The following is a 17,171-nucleotide window of genomic DNA, read 5'->3' as shown; positions in this document are numbered from 1 at the left end:
CAGTCGGTGACTTAGATGAGGACCGCCATTTAGTCCAGTCAAGAATCGTCATTCTCACTATCAATATCATAGATTCTGTCAGAAATAGCTGTTAGAAAGCGTAAATAATCAGTTTCATTGTTTCCTATGATATTCTCGTGTACAAGTCATCAACTTTCCTTGATGACTGGATATCGAGAACAATATGAGGCTGGCTTTAGTAGCTAAAAGATTTTATACACCACGTCCTGATAAACTCCTTTATGGCAACCCAGGTTTTCTCCTATTTACAAAACAGATCGTCTTTGATCCAGGTATCACTACAACCCAGGCAACCTGGACTGTCAATATAACAACTCCTGATACCGCCGCAAGCAAGCATACTTTCGCGGTTCTCAATGTGGGCTGCACCTTTATTATTAAATTCTGGTTACATATCCACAATGGATAAACAATGGTGCTCAGGTACACTTACCCAGGATGATCAGATTCGTGATGTTGACCTTTGGATTGGCAGTTGGGCAATTGACGGTCATGTAATTCTGTCCGTTCTTGACCGGCAGGAAGGTGCAGTTGGTGTTGGTGACGAAGTGGCCGTTGTCTTGGGCGGCGATGTGGCCGTCGATAGATGCGTAGCAGCTGTTTACTAATTAGCTTGTGTCAAATATGACCGCTGAGTGTATCGATGAGGGTAAAGTAAATGGTATGCTGCCGATTCGAATTTCATACTAAGGAAAAAGAAGAAGAACCCCCTCCCCCAATAGAAACATGCAGGAAAGCCACAAACTCACAGATTGAGATCAAGCACAGTCATGGCTGTAGTTGAAGGGCCGGGACAGTTGGCGATAAAGAAGTCCCCGTGAGTCATCCACTGCTTGCAAGGGACCTCCGGACCGTAGAAGGACGTGCCGGCCAGTGTGGGCAGAGCCGCGGCGATAAGCATGAGGACAATTGATAAAACGAACATCTTGGGTTTCTATGTTCGGGATACAAACAGTCGACGTTTGTTAATGCTGAGTGTAGGAGATTGTTTGGTCGTGAGGAACAGTTGTGTGCTTGGTAAGAGAATCTGTAAAGTGATAAGTCAAAGCAGAGGGTTCAAATAGGAGTGAATGGCTTTAGCCATTTAAAGGCATGTTTTCCAGATGGAAAGAAGCATATGTAATTCGATGGCAGTCACTTTCCAAGTTCAAAGCTGGAAATGGCGGGACTTACCAGAATTTCACTCATATATCATACAAGTACACTCTTATCTGCATCTCGTGTCAAGCAAACAACAACTACCATTTATCTAATGTTATCTAGTGACAGATCCAATGCTTTGACTTTTATTTTCCGTCATTCCTGTCCCACCACCTGAGTACAGCAACTGCATCTCATATAGGCTTGACACATCGTGCAACGTATGGCTAAGAATGTCCTGCATCGCAGTCCAACGGATGGTTGTTGCACACATCACCTAGCCGACTACTGACAATAACATGAGCCAGGAGGATCGCATGATAGGGTTGTCGAATCGCATCCCAAACGACCTGGCCCTCCCACGTGACAAGCATTTTTTCCATTACAATTCATGACGCCGCCATCAATGTCGATAACGCCCGCTGTGATTTTGTCAGACTCGGCACGGGCTTATCCGCGGCTGAGAGTAGGATCAGAAAGTGGTAAGTGTTAGGTAACACTTACTCATCAATACATTGGTACTAACCAAGGACTGTCCTGAAGTCACCGACTTGCACTGAACAGAAAGTGTAGCATTGGGATCTTTTTATCTCGACCATGTTGCAGGATTTCGCGAAGAACCCCCAGGGAAGCGAATTTATGTAATCATCGTCATTGACATAACATCTATGTAACAATTGGTTAATCTCGAGCGCCAAGTATGGTGGCCTTGTATTTACTACGACTTACTTGTTTGGGCCAAGAGCGGTAAGGTGGCTCCCGCTTCCGTTACCAGCATTACATATAGCGATAAGGAAGGTTCCGTTGGAATGCCATTTCAAACATGAAGTTGGGAAATGGTCTGAGACGGCTACCGTAAGCAATGAAGCGGGAATAATGAAGGCAGAACGCATCGTGCGAAGTGGCAGGTGTCAGGGGTGATCGGTGGTTAAAAACTCATTCGAAGGCCGCTCAAGGACAAGAGGACATATTTGCTGGCTTGAGCATACGAGTGGCCTTTGGAGTAAAAAGAAGAAGAAAAAACCTCCCCACGCAAAAATCATCGCCATGACTTACAGTTTATGTCAGGAATGCCACATTTTTGTTGTGCCGGCAACCATTCTTTCCATAACTTTCAGAACCAACAACCAACAGCCAACGGCCTCAATACGGCAACTAGTGTTACCAACACGCCTACGGCCATTTTCCACACTGGGAATATGTTTAACGTTAAATCTCGTCTATAGAATCAGGCTAAAAGATATTGGTAGCTAACAAAAGTTAAGATTGAGGAACATTCATATTATATCAAGATCATTGATTACATTGTGACTGAGACGAGTGTGTTCAAAGTCAGATGGCGGTTACAGCGCAGTCGTTAGATAGTGAGATGTCCTCATAACCGCCAAAATATAGTTATTCATTGACTTTCAGTCTGATAATCAATGCCCATTCGATGTAGATATAATCTTGTAGTTGGGTTAGGTTGAGTCGACTCGGATTCGGGAGATTTAAGCACTGACTGGAGAATGCCCTCGAGCCGGAACTCAAACACGTTAGATAGTAGGCTCAGCTTATGGTTTCCATGTCTACAAAGCAATCCGAGATAGTAGCTGCCAGGTCACATCAAGCCAGATTTATACTGACGGTAAACATTAGGTTAGATGGCTAGACTTAGACGAGCGGGAATAGTGGGTTTGTCGAACGGCGCGCGTTGTAGGCTACTCTACGCACCATGCACTAAAGACAGGGAACGACGCCCTAAAAGAAAATATATAAAAGACAATGTTATCATGGAGGAGTGGTGCTCGCGGTGCTGACGGGACGGAAAGAGCTTCGGAAAAAGTCGACCCTATAGATGCAGCATATATAGTAAGTAGTGCGTATGTCATACCCAAATGATCGAGATGCATGGTTGTGGGGCACACTTCTTAGCCATTTCAGGCCAACGTAGTTGTACTAAGCCTATTCTAGGCATCAAGTCCCATAGACAAAACTTTCAAGACGGTCCCACCGCATATCAAAGGTCGCATAACATTGTTGATAGATGGAACTCAATGACTTGATACTAGGACTACCATCTAAGTCAGCCTAAAGGACAAAGGACGAAGGAAGCGAGAGCCTTGACCACAGCCCTGTTTTCAGCGGTGTTTTCATCTGTCGATCTAATCCTATCGGTATAAACTGAGCACATCTCAGAACCTTAGTGGTGAGTCAAAGGTCTTCTGAATTCGCAAGGCATGGGAATCAGCAAGCAAAAATGCGAAATTCGAATATGCCATGCATGCCAGATCCTAACCCCCAAGAATACCCCGAACCGCCCAAAATTACATTCTCCCAGCTAACTACGAACCTTGCTGATGGTAACAGGGTGGACTACTATATCTCCAAGCATTTCGTCATTGGGAGAATCGAGCTCAACTGTTCTGTGATTGGAAAGCCGATGCGGAGCACTTGTAACTGCCAGGGATCAGCGCCTTATCATATTACACAGTTGTGTTGGAGTAATGACCAATTGGCAATTGTGCTCCTGATAGCAAATCAACGACTGATATAAGGTAGAGTCACATTTAGCCCTTGGTAACATCGCAACTATTGTTGCAATAACCTCGATCATACTTTCTCATTATTTCTTTCAATAATGCGATCATAGAGCCACCGACCTGAATGGCGAATGAGATGGCCTCAAACCCGGAGGCTGGGGCCTCAATTGTTCACCGAGACACGCTCAAGCCTGGCTGCGACGTAGATGAACTTGATCTTGCAGCGCTTGGCCATGAACAAGTCCTAACACGGAAGTTCAATATCTGGAGTATGCTTGCTTTGAGCTTTTGCGTGTTGGGGACATGGTCGACTTTCGCGCAGGGGCTCTCGAGCGGCCTTACCAACGGAGGGCCTGTCGTTATCCTATGGGGCCTGGTGCTGGTCTTGTTCTGCAACCTTTGCGTGGCGGTCTCCTTGGGCGAGATGTGCAGCGCCATGCCCACCAACCTGGGGCAGGCGTTCTGGATATCCCATCTATTCCCCACCCCTTCCGGAAGGTTTGCCAGCTATATGTGCGCCTGGATCAATACCTTCGGGTGGTGGACGTTATCCGCTTCACAAATCGCTTTCATGACCGACTTTATTCTCGGTATGAAGTTACTATTCGATCCTGATTGGGAGAGCAGTGGGTGGATGCAGTTCTTGATTTACATTGGTATCACGGCTTTGATGAGTGCCATCAACATTGTTTTTTGTCGTAAAGATAATATCTTGCCCATGTTCAACAACCTTGTGGGAGTCACCTTCGTTGGCCTCTTCTTCGTCATCTCCCTTGCCCTGCTCATTTCCGTCGGGACGAGGTCGGACCTCCGCTTTCAGAATCCTGGCTTCATCTTTGGAGCCTGGCTGAACCAGACTGGCTGGAGCGATGGTGTCACATGGTTCATGGGCTTAGTACAAGCGGCTTACGGCCTCACTGCTTTCGACTCAGCCATTCACATGGTTGAGGAGATCCCAAACCCTCGCATAAACATCCCACGTGTCATTTGGCTGTCGGTGCTCTCTGGTGCACTGACTGGCTTTCTCTTCATGATCGTCTGCCTTGCGAGTATTCAGTCGCTAGATGACATTCTCGACCCTGTCACGGGTTTACCGTTCATGGACCTCTTGTCGTCGACACTCGGAGTCAATGGTGGATGCGTATTGTTGTCGTTCTTTATCTTCAATGGTATTGGCCAGGGCGTAAGCATCGTCACATCAGCGTCCCGGCTCACATGGAGTTTTGCCAGAGATGGTGGTCTGCCTTGGAGCTCCTACCTGTCAGTTATCAACCATACGTGGAAGGTACCAGTTCGGGCTATAGTGGCGCAAGGCATTATTATCGGCCTGGTCGGAGTGCTCTACACCTTTGCAAGCACAGTTTTGGAGGCTATTCTTAGCGTCAGTACAATTGCGCTCACGATCTCTTACGCGATGCCTATAATTGCTTTACTCATCAAAGGCCGAGATGAGCTTCCAGCTGGGCCTTTCAGGCTTGGTAGCCTCGGGTCTACCATCAATTGGATCGCAGTCATCTATTGCGCCATAACGTCCGTCTTCTTCTTTTTCCCTGGCTCACCAGATCCTGCTCCGGTTGACATGAACTATGCCATCGCCGTCTTTGGTGTCATGCTCTGCGTCTCTTTGGCCTTTTGGCTGTACAGGGGGCGGTCCGATTTCATGCAGGCCGAAAGTATAGACGGACGCTCACCTGCCATGAGAAGGGGCAAAGGAAACTCACCCAAGGGCACCGTTAGAAACACTGCCAAAGCAACAAGTCCGGAACCATTAAGAAACAATCTATAGTATAATCTACTTTACCACCTAAAGCAGCACATTTGGGCGAATATTGGTTTTCAAGAGACTACAACCCCCCCCCCCCCCAAAAACGGACAACTGGCTTTGTGGACATTATTGAACGCTGCTGAACTTGTTCGCTAGAGACAGTAGGGAAAGTACACGGGGTTTGATACTCTGCAAATTGACGGCTGCAAGCCACGCCTAACCCAGACCTTGCATATGTTGACGGATATATTTTGCAACCACCACTGCAAAGTGATGAAGTGGAGTCAACTCAGGCACATCAGTGCTTCGCAGAACAAATTCCAGGTTTCTCCCGTACAAACTGTGGCGGGGACTTCTCCGCTTGCGAAAGAGTCCAGTCAGCAATGTCTGCGCGCCTCAAATACATGCCTATCCTTCCATCGCCAATGTAGCCGTCGATAGCCTTCATTGGCGGTCCATTTGCCAAGAAGCCCACGCGGAACAGGGTCCAATCAATGTCCTTGCCATCCTCGTCGAAGACCTTGGAGATGTCGATAATGGCTTTCCAGACCTTGTGTGCCATGGCCCAGAGCGCGTTGGTGGCGAACCAGCGGAGGATGTTGAATTTGTCCTTGGGGTCGATAACACTGAAGGTGCTAAGGGCGATGATGCGCTTGACTCCCTCGCTCCTCATCGTCGAGAGGATAAGCTTGTAGGCGGGCACGAAGATATCAGTTGGCGCGCCGGGTTTCGAAGGGCCAAAGACGGAAATAATCACGTCCTGTCCGCTGATGGCAGTACGAAGGTTTGCTTCATTGTCAAGGGCACCTTCGATTGTCTGCACCGCCGCATCCAGATCCAATCAGCAAAATCATATCATCTTTATGATGACTTCGCACGCACCTTAACGTTCACGTTCCCGGTATGTTCCGGCAGCGTCCGTCTCCCGTACGTCGTGACTTGCCAACCTAGTTCCAATGCCCGCGCTACGATGAGCTGGCCGGTTGTGCTTGTAGCGCCTAGAATCAGGAGCTTTCCGCCTGCCATTGTCTACTAGACTTGTGGTCTTTGAGATAGTCGGCCCTACGGCTGTGGTGGAACAGGCAGAGAAGAGAGAGGATGAAAGAGACATTATCAATTGGGACCCCATTTCTCGCAGCGAATTGATCGGGGATCATTTGTTCTGTGCCACCTCTTGCTTTCTATGTCGATGCCTAACCATAACAGGCTAGCCATGCTTGTACTGTACATACATGGCCCTATACTAGTTGTCCCGGCCCGTCGGTTCAATTCTCTACCCCGATGATCAACACAGCATGATACCTGACCAACCGCAAACTAAACAAATCATACACAAACGACCTGGTCACAAGGTGTCTGGCACAACCAGCACACTACTGAATACGCACAGATCTGTTGTACGTTGTAGAGGAGCGGTGATAGGTGGACCTCACCCATGTCTCTCTTTGTAGTGCTTGTTTATTGGTGCACCTACCTGCCTAAAATATCACCATTCATTACATAGAAAGACGTATATTCCTCGCATCTGAGCCCTATTTTGCCTTAGTTTCTAAAAATTTCCCGTGAAATGTTGGATAATACTCCGTGGTACTTATTAGCTTTCTAAGAATTCCAGTCACTCCCTTGCATAATCTCTGTTTTTTGCATAGTTGATTACGATCTGGAAGGCAAGCTAAGAGTGTACCGGGGGGTCGGCACGGGTAGGTATACAGGATCTGGTGCAGGAGCTACTGAATGTCTTCTCTTGCTGGTCTACGGCACTTAGTCCTCGAGAACTATTAAAACCACGCAATCCGTAACCCGAAGTGGAGCTGGTACTACAACAATCGCAACATGTATAAAGTCTGCATCAAACTGCATTGTACCGCAGCCACCATCAAAGGGCACACCGCGGCTGCACGCTCTAGCCGGGACCCTCAACGACCAGGATTCAGTTTGGTCCATGAAGGATTGCCGTATCCTAGGCACGATTCCGTGAGTCCAAACGACACCCACCGCAGTTTCACAGACACCCAGACTCTGAGCTAGCGTCTCCAAGCTCATCCCAGAAGGATATCTGGTGCCCGAGGCGCCTTCGAGCCCGGCAACACGTTGAGGGAGTTTTATTACCAGAGTACGCTCAGAGAAACCTCGATCAATAACGAAGTGTTCATTGCACGTATAAAAGTCGATCATGAACGATGTCCATTCAAGAAGGACCATCAAGGATTTACGAGAGGGTTTCAAACGGATAGGCAAAAATTCTTTGGACGAAAGCCACGAAGCACTCCAATTAATAATTGCGAGTGCTGGAGGGTTTAGAATGCATTATAGTGAGCCCAGCCCCATTTTCTAAAGTAATAGACTGTCCAATACAGGTGCGGCTTTTAGATTATCTCCTGGCCTGCTGCTCTTTTTCTTTCTTCAGCATCAGATCACGCATGGCAGCTCTTGCATTTCGACTTCCTCCAAGCTTTGGACCCTTGAGCACTTCTTCATCCTTCTTTGCAGCTGGGACGGGCTTCTTCTTCTGCTGCCTCTCCGCCATGGCTTCAAGAAACTCTCGTCGGAATTCTTCAGCTAGGCGATCATCTGCTGCTTCATCATGGTCCACGCCGGGCGTAGTCGCTGCAGGTGGTGTTGGCGTCTCGTAGACATCCACTGTGCGATGATTAGCAACGTACTCCATACTTCACATTGGGAGCAGCTTACGTCTGTTTTCTCTGAGAATCTCGTCCACAAGTTGGTCACGCTTGATGTCGTCGCTAGTTCTTCTGTTACGAGTCCTCCAAGGCTTGCCATCACGGCCCAGCCTGACTTTCTTGGGGCGCGACGACTGTTCCTCGTCTACTACCTCGCCTTGGAGTTTCCGTCGGGCACGCTCCGTCAATATCTCGTTTTTGCTTCGCACATCGTCGCCAAGATCGACCTCCTGAAGTTGTCCTCGTACGAAAGTGGGTATTGGAAGATCGTGTCTCGCTTCCATCGGGATGCTAGCCGTAGCACACTCAGATGATGGGCCTTGTGAAGTGCCATGACTTGATGAGGCGGCTGACTTTCGCTTGGCCAGTTCGGATTCTATAAATTCAGTCCTTGCTCCATCAGCAACTGTACAGTATCAATGGCCGCACCCCCGGGGATGGACTCACATATGCTTATTCACGAGGTCGCTAGACAATCCGGTTTGCGCGGTGAAACGCTTGTTGACACCCCCATTGGCCAGCTCAGTCGCTTTTTGTTCCTCTTCTCGTATCATCAAAGTGAGCTCGTCGTCTGCAGTGGCGGTGCTGCTTTGCGCAACGTCGGCACCGAATCCGACGCCCTTCATACGTGATTTCCGTGCGTTTCGCCGTCTAATGATCTCTGCCACCGATGGGTTGTCCTCGACCTCTTTCGCCATCGCATTTTGTGCCGCACCGTCTCGATTCACCGCCGGGTCGTTCGCTGCATCTGCCTGGACACTCGAAACATCCTCGTCCGCCGGTCTCTGCCTTAAGAACTTCCGCTTCTTGCCACGGAAGACGACTGGCGCATCCTGTGTCGCATCCGAAGCGTGTGCTGGATCCATCATGCTACGCGTTGGATGTGGTTCAGTCAGAAGTTGGATGCCCGAAAGAAATGCGCGGATATGGATGGTTGCCCGGTTTCGAGTGTCCAGAATCAAACTGCACGCAAAGGCGCGACTGCGAATTGCATTTTAGCGATCATGGCGCCCTTCACCAAGCTAACGTAGTGCTAGTCTAGCCTGAGGCAGGCCCTGCGTCACGGAAGCTCCACCACAGCTAACGCTACCCCAGAGAGCGGATTCGTCTTGCATGGAACTTGACAACCAACACCAGCACACGACCCAAGCAAACTATCACCACCCAGTAGAGCCCACTGTTTTCAGCATGTCACAAAGGGTAATTCACCAGCGAAACCTCCCAGAAAATCCAGGCTGACCCATTTTCGAGATCTACTTCCTCGTACATGGCACCGTTCAAGGTGAGCATTGCCCAATATCTCGTCCAGCTGCTTCCACCTACAAATGACGTCACATGCAGGCGTCAACTTTCGCTCCTTTACGAAGAAAAGGGCGACAGAGGCTGGCATCACAGGATGGGTGAGGAACAACGATAACGATCAGGTAGCATTATCCTTCATCTCCACTGTTCAGCACAATCACTGACTTACATTACCTAGGTCGAAGGCGAGGCTCAGGGTCCTCCAGATGCTATCAACCAGTTTCTGAAGCACATTCATGACGGACCGTCTCATGCCAGAGTCTCCAAGCTAGATAAGGAGGAGAGGCAGGTGAAAGAAGGCGAGTCTAAATTCGAGGTTCGTTGAGACGGTCTTGTCCGACCGCGTCATGGTCATTCGACGTTCAGTGGTCAAGACAAATTGGTCACCGAAGACCTTGAGAGCATTCTATGTACGTAGGCATAACCCAAACAGCACATGGCATGTGGGAGCAATATACACACAGTCCTGGCTGACTCATCGGAGATTTTCCATATCGCTGTTTGTGAGCTCGACTATTCCCAATAAGTCTCGGAAGTCGCCTCGGCTCCCCTGAGAGATCTGCATTCTTGCGACTGGGGTTGTCCTCAATCTGCAACGGTGATTCGATGCCCAATAACCATGATCTCTCAAGGCAATGCGGCTCTAGTCCACTTCTGCTTCCAATCTCAACGGTAACGGAATCGTCGGCCTTTTAAGGTTCTTTTTGGCAATATTCATGTAACCCAGCACTACGGCTTGGGCCGTCTGGGATAAATTGCGATCCATGCCGGAGATGCAGGCCCGTGGTGCCTCCTTTCCGATTTAGTGGCGGCACTCCAACTTCCACCCACCACAACCGGCAATATAGCCCTTGGCGCGTACGAAGTTCTGAGGGGACTTCAATTTCGCGCTGTCGCCTTTGGAGTTTTTGGAGAAGAAATTGGAGGAGTCTGGGGGAGAATGCGGAGGCGGCAAATCTCCTTTCTCGTGGCGAGAGCCGCGCCTTTATGTATAAAGGCAGATCATGCTGTCCCTTTGAGCACGTCATGAGCTTTGCACATTAGCTCGACTCGTTGAGATATCCTTTCCAGGTCATCTGAGATACAATGGCTCTCTTCGTCCCCGTTGGATTGGCCCTATTGGGTCTGGCCAATGCTCAGACGCCGGTTGGCACTGAAGCCCACCCTCAGCTCACCACCTATCGATGCACGGTAGCCGGTGGCTGCACCGAAGCCACTAACTTCGTTGTTCTTGACTCGCTTGCACACTCGGTTCACCAGGTTAACAGCACTGTCGGCTGCGGAGACTGGGGGAATGCGCCCAACTCGACTGCGTGCCCTACCGAGGAGGCCTGCGCGGCCAACTGTATCCAGGAGGGCTTGACCGACTACAGCACCGTAGGCGTCACAACCAGTGGAGCCTCACTGCGCATGCAGATGCTCGTCAACAATGTTTCGGTTTCGCCTCGTATCTACCTCCTCGATGAGACGGAGGAAAAGTACGAAATGGTCAAGTTCACTGGCTACGAGTTTACTTTCGACATCGACGCTACCAAGCTCCCTTGCGGTATGAACAGTGCGCTGTACCTCTCTGAGATGGAAGACGATGGCGGTAAGAGCGAGCTCAACGCGGGTGGTGCTCCCCGCGGCACGGGTTACTGTGATGCTCAGTGCTACACTACACCATTCGTAAACGGTGTTGTAAGTTTTGCCTTTCAGATCCTTCCTGCCAATGCCACACACATTTCAATCTTCGCAAAATAACCCATGCTAATATGAGTGAACGTAGGCTAACCTTGCTGGTGCCGGTGCCTGCTGCAACGAGATGGACATTTGGGAGGCCAACGCTCGATCTCAACAAATCGCACCACACCCTTGCAACGAGTCTGGTGTATACCTGTGCGAGGGCGCTGAGTGCGGATCCGGCGGTGTTTGCGACAAGAACGGCTGCGGCTGGAACCCGTACCGCCTTGACCAGACGGATTACTACGGCGAAGGCTCAACCTTCGACGTTGATACCACCAAGCCCTTCACGGTGGTGACACAGTTCCCAGCCAACAACTCCACCGGCAAGCTGGACGAGATCACCCGACTGTACGTCCAGGATGGTGTAGTTGTCAAGGCCGAGACCGTCTCCAAGGAGGGTTTGCCCGCCGTTGACTCTATCACCTCGGACTACTGTGTTGCGAGCGGTGCCACTGCCTTTGACAGGCTCGGCGGCCTGGAGGTGATGGGCGATGCAATGACGAGGGGCATGGTCATGGCCTTTAGTATCTGGTGGGCTACCGATGGCGGCATGGTGTGGCTCGATGGCGCTTCACAAGGTGCAGGTCCTTGCACGGACAGTGAGGACTTGCCGGAGAACATTCTCGCGGTCGAGCCCGAGCCCGAGGTCACCTTCAGCAACTTGAAGTGGGGTGAGATCGGCAGCACATTTGCTACCAACGGTACATCAAAGTACAGGTGGGCGAGAAAGTACTTGTAAACTACGCCGCAGAGCACTGGCTTCAGATACCTAGAGTTTCGTGTATATAGCTTTTACAATTACATAAATACATCGTTTGACACAAGATCGTGAAGCGAGCCGATAGGTTGCACCTCATCCGTAAGAGACACTAAAAAAAAGTACTTTCTCCTTTGCTGACGGAGTTTTCAGTATTGGTATTGTGCTGGATTAGGCAGATAGATTGTGCACCTTACCGTGGTTTTGACTACCTGCGCATGGACTTGCTACATCTTATATTGAATTACGAGAAATGCACTTAAAAGAGAGCGAGTGAACATGGAGCTTTTGCTGCAATGTAAGCCAGCAACCTCAAATTTGACAGACTTATGGCTTGAGTACACGAATTGCAGTTGGAAAGAGTTGATACCTTAGCGCTGTCCCGAAGGAAACCCCCCAGGCATGGACTATATTGGGGCTGGGTGTGGGGGGCTGATCCCTGCCTTTCCCCAACTATAGTCATGTTTATGTTTAAGAAATCAAGGAGCCCATGAGATGTCCGGTCACATCCTGATGAGACAGACTCGTAATTTTCTGTATTAGACATTGGTTCTACTATAGTCATGAAGCTGCGGGAGAACTTCCTTACGCGAAGTGGAGCTCCGTTATGTACATGTGTAAGCGTAGTTTTTCCCTTGCGTCATACTTATGCGAGAGGGGGGTAAACGCTTAACCCGGGGGGCGAGAACGACTATGTCGTTAAAACTTTATATGACTTCAACGCGTGCTTTCGACAACCGATACATATCAGCAGATTTTACTGACAGAAACAATTAACATGGCTCCTAAGGTCTTTATGTAAGTCTATATCTGTACCACATCCTAGAGCAACTACGCTAATTGTTCACCCAGTACTGGCGTTACAGGCTATATTGGCGGAGACGCCCTCTATGCACTCAATAAAGCGCATCCCGATTGGGAATACTCCGCCCTGATTCGCACGCAGGAGAAGGCAGACCAAGTAAAGAAGGCGTATCCCAAGCTTCGACCCATCATCGGTGGCCTCGATGACTCCGATATCATCAAGGAAGAGGCATCGAAAGTAGACATCGTTCTGCGTGAGTCCTTGGAGCAACCAAATGCTCAAAAATTAGTAACTTACAAAACCCGTAGACACTGCAGACGCCTCAGACCACGAAGGCGCAGCCAAAGCCATCGCGGCAGGCCTCGAGGCCGGGCACTCCTCTTCGAAGCCTGGCTTCTGGCTCCACACCGGTGGCACCGGAATTCTTACATACTTTGACGAGTCGGCTGGCCGGCTGGGCGAGTGGGAGGAGAAGCAGTTCAACGACTGGGACGGCGTGGAGGAGCTGACCACGCTGCCCGACGAGGCCTTCCACCGCAACGTGGACAAGATCGTGCTCGAGGCCGGCACCAAGCACGGCAGCTCGGTCAAGACGGCCCTCGTGTGCCCGCCGACCATCTACGGCCAGGGCCGGGGCCCCGTCAACGGGCGCAGCAGACAGGCCTACGAGCTCGCCAGCCTCGTCCTGAGGAAGGGCTACGCGCCCATCGTCGGCGGGGGCCGGGCGCGCTGGAACAGCGTCCACGTGCACGACCTCGCCGACGCCTTCGTGCTGCTCGCCGAGGCGGCCGTGGCCGGGAACCTGTCCGGGGAGATCTGGGGCGCCAGGGGCTACTTCTTCGCCGAGAACGGGGAGTTCGTCTGGGGCGACCTGTCGAGGCTCATGGCCAGGAAGGCGTACGAGCTGGGCTACATCAAGGACGAGCCCAAGGAACAGGCCCTGAGCAAGGACGAGGCCTTCGAGGTGGCAGACTTCCAGGCTGTGAGCTGGGGACTTAACTCCAGGAGCAGGGGAGAGCGGCTGAACAGAACGTTGGGCTGGAAGCCGTATCGCCCGAGCATCGAGGAGGAGGTTCCGGGAATACTAAAGAGCGAGAAGGCGTTGTTGGAGAAGAAGTAGACCGGGGTGGGCTGTGAAAGTTGCACCACAATGAATATGAGCTCTTGCACGATCTGGCTGCGGCTTCCATGTACAAATGCTCCCTGCTAAATATTGGTTCCCAGTACCTAACTGACATCCCGCAAACGTTGCCATAAAAGCAGTACACGGCAGCGGCTAACAACACTCAAGTATCTGCAAACCGATATCCTTGCTCTAATGCAGCACAACACACCACTTCTGATTTCAGATAAGTGATATTGGCATGGTATCCATACTGTTCATGACTATGATGCTGGATGGCACCACGTCTGCCACGTTCGGCGCATGCCGAAAGCGTATACTCCACTTACGCCTAGTCTAGCGTTGACTCGATTATTGCGTACCCCGCCGACGTCGGGTAGTCGATCACGAAATCGCGAATAATATGTGGTGGGGCTCATCGGAAAGGCATTGAATAAGAGTCATGCTCTTTCTAATAGAGTCAACTCTCTAGGGATTTCTGTGGTGCTATCATACCAGCGATCTGTCTGACCATCGTGGCACTTTTATCTGTACTTCAAGCGACTTGCGTCCTCGACTGGCAGGCCGTACATAGTGAGATGCGAACGAGCGAGATGGGCGACGACACCAACGGCTCTACGGCTGCTCGTTCAGAGCTTGTCGGCGGCATGGCTCACGAGGAGTCTACCCCCAGCGGCACCAGTTACGAAACACCGGCCACGAGGTTGCAGCACCTCTCGCTGTCGAGCCAAACCATTCACGCGGATGACTACCTCAATATGTACAAGGACGTGGCACCAGCAATGCACGTCTCGACCACCTTTCGATATAGTAGGAACCCAGACGAGCTGAAACAGTGGAACAACGAGAACGTACGGTGCCCTTGGGTTTTAGACGCGACATTCTGAATGATGCAACGGCTAACGATGCTTTCATCGCAGCCGGTTAACCCCTACAACTCCCACATCTATTCCCGTGACAGCGCGCCGAACAGCACTCGCCTCGAAGCAATTCTGACCTCGATCCTTCATGGGCCGTCCCTGACCTACAGCTCCGGCCTGTCGGCCTTCCACGCCATGCTCGTGCATCTGAACCCGAAGCGCATCGCCATCGGCGGTGGCTACCACGGCTGCCACGGCGTGATAAAATTGCTGTCCAAACTCACGGGCTTGCAAATGGTCGATCTCGATTGTCCCGACTCGGAGTTGGGCAAGGGCGATGTACTACATGTCGAGACACCCCTGAACCCCACAGGCGAGGCGCGGAACCTGGAGTTTTACAGGAAGAAGGCGGACCGGACAGGCGCCTGGCTGACGATTGATGCTACGTTTGCGCCACCGCCGTTGCTAGATCCGTTCTTGTGGGGAGCGGACGTGGTGATGCACTCTGGCACGAAGTATTTTGGTGGCCACAGCGACATGCTGTGCGGTGTTTTGGCCATGGCCCCGAAACATAGTGCGTGGATTGAAGAGCTGAGGGATGAAAGACTTGTGCTTGGTAGTGTGCTGGGAAGTTTGGAAGGATGGCTGGGCGTCAGAAGTCTAAGGACGCTTGAGATACGTGTGAAGAAGCAGAGCCATGACGCGGAGAAACTGGTCCAATGGTTGACGTCTGAACTGCAGAAGGACGGAAGCCTGGTCAGCAAGCTGGTCAAGGAAGTCAACCACGCAAGCCTGCAAAAGCAAGACTTGGAGGGCGAGAATGCTTGGCTGAAGCAGCAGATGCCGAACGGATTTGGACCCGTGTTTTCTTTCCTGTTCAAAGAGGGAAGCCTCGCGAAGAGACTGCCGAGTAAACTACACTTGTTTCAACACGCCACGAGTTTAGGCGGTGTAGAGAGTTTGATAGAGTGGAGAGCTATGTCGGACAAGAGTTGTGACAAACGCTTGTTGAGAGTAAGTGTTGGCATAGAAGGATGGGAAGATCTGCGGGACGACTTGGTGCAAGGCTTCGAAGCTCTGAGCAAGGAGAGTACGGCGTAGAGCTCTGTATGCCTGTGTCAAATGTACATCGACGGAATAGCGCGATCGCAACATACATTGAGCACTGTAGTCACCTCAAATATAGTTTGTGATCAGTCACATGATTAAAATCCCTGCGGGCTTTAATCGAGCCAGTTTGAGTTGGTCGCCGTATGGATCACGCTTCTTCAAGTGTACTCTCGCATTGTCGTCTCTATTGAGGTCGATTCTCAGCCGCGGCTGGTGATTTTAAGCAACTCCGAAACGCTGACCACTTTGTAACCTTGACTTTTCGCTTCCTTTAGTACCTTTCTCAACATCGGTGCTGTCCAAGGTCTTCTGTCGTGACATATGATAATTCCTCCCGGATGCATCATACTCAATATGTGCTTCGCATTAATCCACGAATACTGGATCTGTGGATCGTGTGGGTATATACTGCCAAGCACAATCCTGTATCCCAGTTTATTGACCAGCTTCCTCATACGGTCGCTGAAGAAGCCCGATCCAGGTCTGAAATACTGTGGTGGAAGGTCTTTCTCCGCCGTGTTGTAAGCAGCCCGGATCTTGTCGCGTACCGTTTCAATCTGGGCCGTCAGCTCCTCGTCGCTCAGCGCCCTGCTGGGCTCGTCGTGCATCGCATGGTTGCCAAGCTCGTTGCCGCTGCGTACTACGTCGGCCAGAATCTCCTCTCGTCCGGAGACCTGGCCGCCGATCGTAAAGAAGGTCGCCGTGGCGTCATACGCCTTCAGGATCCCGAGGATTTGTTCCGTGTGTTCGGACGGGGCGTCGTCGATGGTCAGCGCGACCACCTTCGTCTTCGTTTCGATTTCCCATAATACATCGGGCCACCGCCTCGAGAAATAGCGAATCAGCGATCGCGGCGGCCTGTAGATTATGTAGAATGGGATCAGCAGAAGCAACACGATCACCAACAGGGTGAATAGCGTGTTCATCCTGCGCCTGCGGACTCGTCGCCGGAGCTTGGACGGGAGGCGGAAAAGCGCGGGGAGGCGCAGCATTGGCGTATTGAGGCTTCACATTCGGGTAAATCCAACTTCTTCTTTGTTGAATTGGCCCTCGTCGGGTTGTGCAGCGTTAATGAAGTCTGCGTTGCATGACGGGACGAATTTTCGGGAGTTGCAGGTCCAGATTTCAAGATAAGCTTTCAGATGCGATGCGCTTTCGACTACTGACGCCATGCTGTTGATTAATTAGGGGTTCAGGGGTTCGCTAGTGCTTCGGGAAATTTTATTGCCCCCTGTCATATGTTGATTGGTCGCTGGCCAATCTTGTTGCGTTATGTGCTAAATATACATGGAGGAGACGGTTTTTTTTTTTTTTTTTTACATTTACAAAGACAAAGAGTCGTGCTGAAGCCATTAATCAA

The 17,171-nt window shown here is 50.8% G+C and overlaps 9 protein-coding genes across 9 annotated transcripts; 5 read left to right on the top strand and 4 right to left on the bottom strand.

Moving 5' to 3' along the window:
- Positions 1 to 440: 440 nt before the first annotated feature.
- BKA67DRAFT_693839 (uncharacterized protein) lies at positions 441 to 1,111 on the bottom strand (the record flags this gene model as incomplete). Its single annotated transcript, XM_046109257.1, has 2 exons — positions 771 to 1,111; positions 441 to 618 (listed from the first exon to the last, which is right to left on the bottom strand). Exons 1-2 carry the CDS (start codon positions 944 to 946, stop codon positions 441 to 443), a joined length of 354 nt encoding a protein of 117 aa, XP_045955021.1. The 5' UTR covers positions 947 to 1,111.
- Positions 1,112 to 3,819: 2,708 nt separating this feature from the next.
- Positions 3,820 to 5,469, top strand: BKA67DRAFT_522662 (putative GABA transporter; the record flags this gene model as incomplete). Its single annotated transcript, XM_046098393.1, has 1 exon — positions 3,820 to 5,469. The coding sequence occupies one exon, from the start codon at positions 3,820 to 3,822 to the stop codon at positions 5,467 to 5,469; it is 1,650 nt and encodes a 549-aa protein (XP_045955020.1).
- A 277-nt stretch (positions 5,470 to 5,746) lies between these two features.
- Positions 5,747 to 6,474, bottom strand: BKA67DRAFT_661479 (NmrA family protein; the record flags this gene model as incomplete). Its single annotated transcript, XM_046107817.1, has 2 exons — positions 5,747 to 6,265; positions 6,331 to 6,474. The coding sequence occupies 2 exons, from the start codon at positions 6,472 to 6,474 to the stop codon at positions 5,747 to 5,749; spliced, it is 663 nt and encodes a 220-aa protein (XP_045955019.1).
- Positions 6,475 to 7,723: 1,249 nt separating this feature from the next.
- Positions 7,724 to 9,250, bottom strand: BKA67DRAFT_575027 (uncharacterized protein). Its single transcript, XM_046103470.1, has 3 exons — positions 8,577 to 9,250; positions 8,140 to 8,519; positions 7,724 to 8,088 (listed from the first exon to the last, which is right to left on the bottom strand). Exons 1-3 carry the CDS (start codon positions 8,996 to 8,998, stop codon positions 7,820 to 7,822), a joined length of 1,071 nt encoding a protein of 356 aa, XP_045955018.1. The 5' UTR covers positions 8,999 to 9,250; the 3' UTR covers positions 7,724 to 7,819.
- A 67-nt stretch (positions 9,251 to 9,317) lies between these two features.
- BKA67DRAFT_661477 (Acylphosphatase-like domain-containing protein) lies at positions 9,318 to 9,756 on the top strand (the record flags this gene model as incomplete). The annotated part of the gene is made up of 4 exons (XM_046107816.1): positions 9,318 to 9,329; positions 9,381 to 9,411; positions 9,471 to 9,553; positions 9,610 to 9,756. The coding sequence occupies 4 exons, from the start codon at positions 9,318 to 9,320 to the stop codon at positions 9,754 to 9,756; spliced, it is 273 nt and encodes a 90-aa protein (XP_045955017.1).
- Positions 9,757 to 10,517: 761 nt separating this feature from the next.
- BKA67DRAFT_522563 (endoglucanase 1) lies at positions 10,518 to 11,895 on the top strand (the record flags this gene model as incomplete). The annotated part of the gene is made up of 2 exons (XM_046098383.1): positions 10,518 to 11,111; positions 11,200 to 11,895. 2 exons carry the CDS (start codon positions 10,518 to 10,520, stop codon positions 11,893 to 11,895), a joined length of 1,290 nt encoding a protein of 429 aa, XP_045955016.1.
- Positions 11,896 to 12,490: 595 nt separating this feature from the next.
- BKA67DRAFT_365543 (uncharacterized protein) lies at positions 12,491 to 14,129 on the top strand. Its single transcript, XM_046096452.1, has 4 exons — positions 12,491 to 12,526; positions 12,692 to 12,711; positions 12,766 to 12,971; positions 13,027 to 14,129. The coding sequence occupies exons 1-4, from the start codon at positions 12,521 to 12,523 to the stop codon at positions 13,836 to 13,838; spliced, it is 1,044 nt and encodes a 347-aa protein (XP_045955015.1). The 5' UTR covers positions 12,491 to 12,520; the 3' UTR covers positions 13,839 to 14,129.
- A 359-nt stretch (positions 14,130 to 14,488) lies between these two features.
- BKA67DRAFT_521924 (pyridoxal phosphate-dependent transferase) lies at positions 14,489 to 15,802 on the top strand (the record flags this gene model as incomplete). Its single annotated transcript, XM_046098329.1, has 2 exons — positions 14,489 to 14,692; positions 14,762 to 15,802. The coding sequence occupies 2 exons, from the start codon at positions 14,489 to 14,491 to the stop codon at positions 15,800 to 15,802; spliced, it is 1,245 nt and encodes a 414-aa protein (XP_045955014.1).
- A 209-nt stretch (positions 15,803 to 16,011) lies between these two features.
- Positions 16,012 to 16,737, bottom strand: BKA67DRAFT_661473 (nodulation protein nodB; the record flags this gene model as incomplete). Its single annotated transcript, XM_046107815.1, has 1 exon — positions 16,012 to 16,737. The coding sequence occupies one exon, from the start codon at positions 16,735 to 16,737 to the stop codon at positions 16,012 to 16,014; it is 726 nt and encodes a 241-aa protein (XP_045955013.1).
- Between the last annotated feature and the right edge of the window lie 434 nt (positions 16,738 to 17,171).

This window comes from Truncatella angustata (genome assembly GCF_020726525.1).
Source record: "Truncatella angustata strain MPI-SDFR-AT-0073 chromosome Unknown BKA67scaffold_7, whole genome shotgun sequence".
NCBI classification, from domain to species: Eukaryota; Fungi; Ascomycota; class Sordariomycetes; order Amphisphaeriales; family Sporocadaceae; genus Truncatella; species Truncatella angustata.
This window is presented reverse-complemented; position numbering and strand designations above follow the sequence as displayed.

Excerpts from the sequence above, each read along its gene's own strand:
- BKA67DRAFT_575027 (XM_046103470.1), bottom strand. The coding sequence starts at position 8,998 with ATGATGGATCCAGCACACGCTTCGGATGCGACACAGGATGCGCCAGTC. Across the intron at positions 8,520-8,576 it reads GACCTCGTGAATAAGCATAT|GACTGAATTTATAGAATCCG; the intron begins GTGAGTCCATCC and ends TGATGGAGCAAG. Across the intron at positions 8,089-8,139 it reads GATTCTCAGAGAAAACAGAC|TGGATGTCTACGAGACGCCA; the intron begins GTAAGCTGCTCC and ends ATCATCGCACAG.
- BKA67DRAFT_365543 (XM_046096452.1), top strand. Across the intron at positions 12,712-12,765 it reads ATGGCTCCTAAGGTCTTTAT|TACTGGCGTTACAGGCTATA; the intron begins GTAAGTCTATAT and ends TTGTTCACCCAG. Across the intron at positions 12,972-13,026 it reads GAAAGTAGACATCGTTCTGC|ACACTGCAGACGCCTCAGAC; the intron begins GTGAGTCCTTGG and ends CAAAACCCGTAG.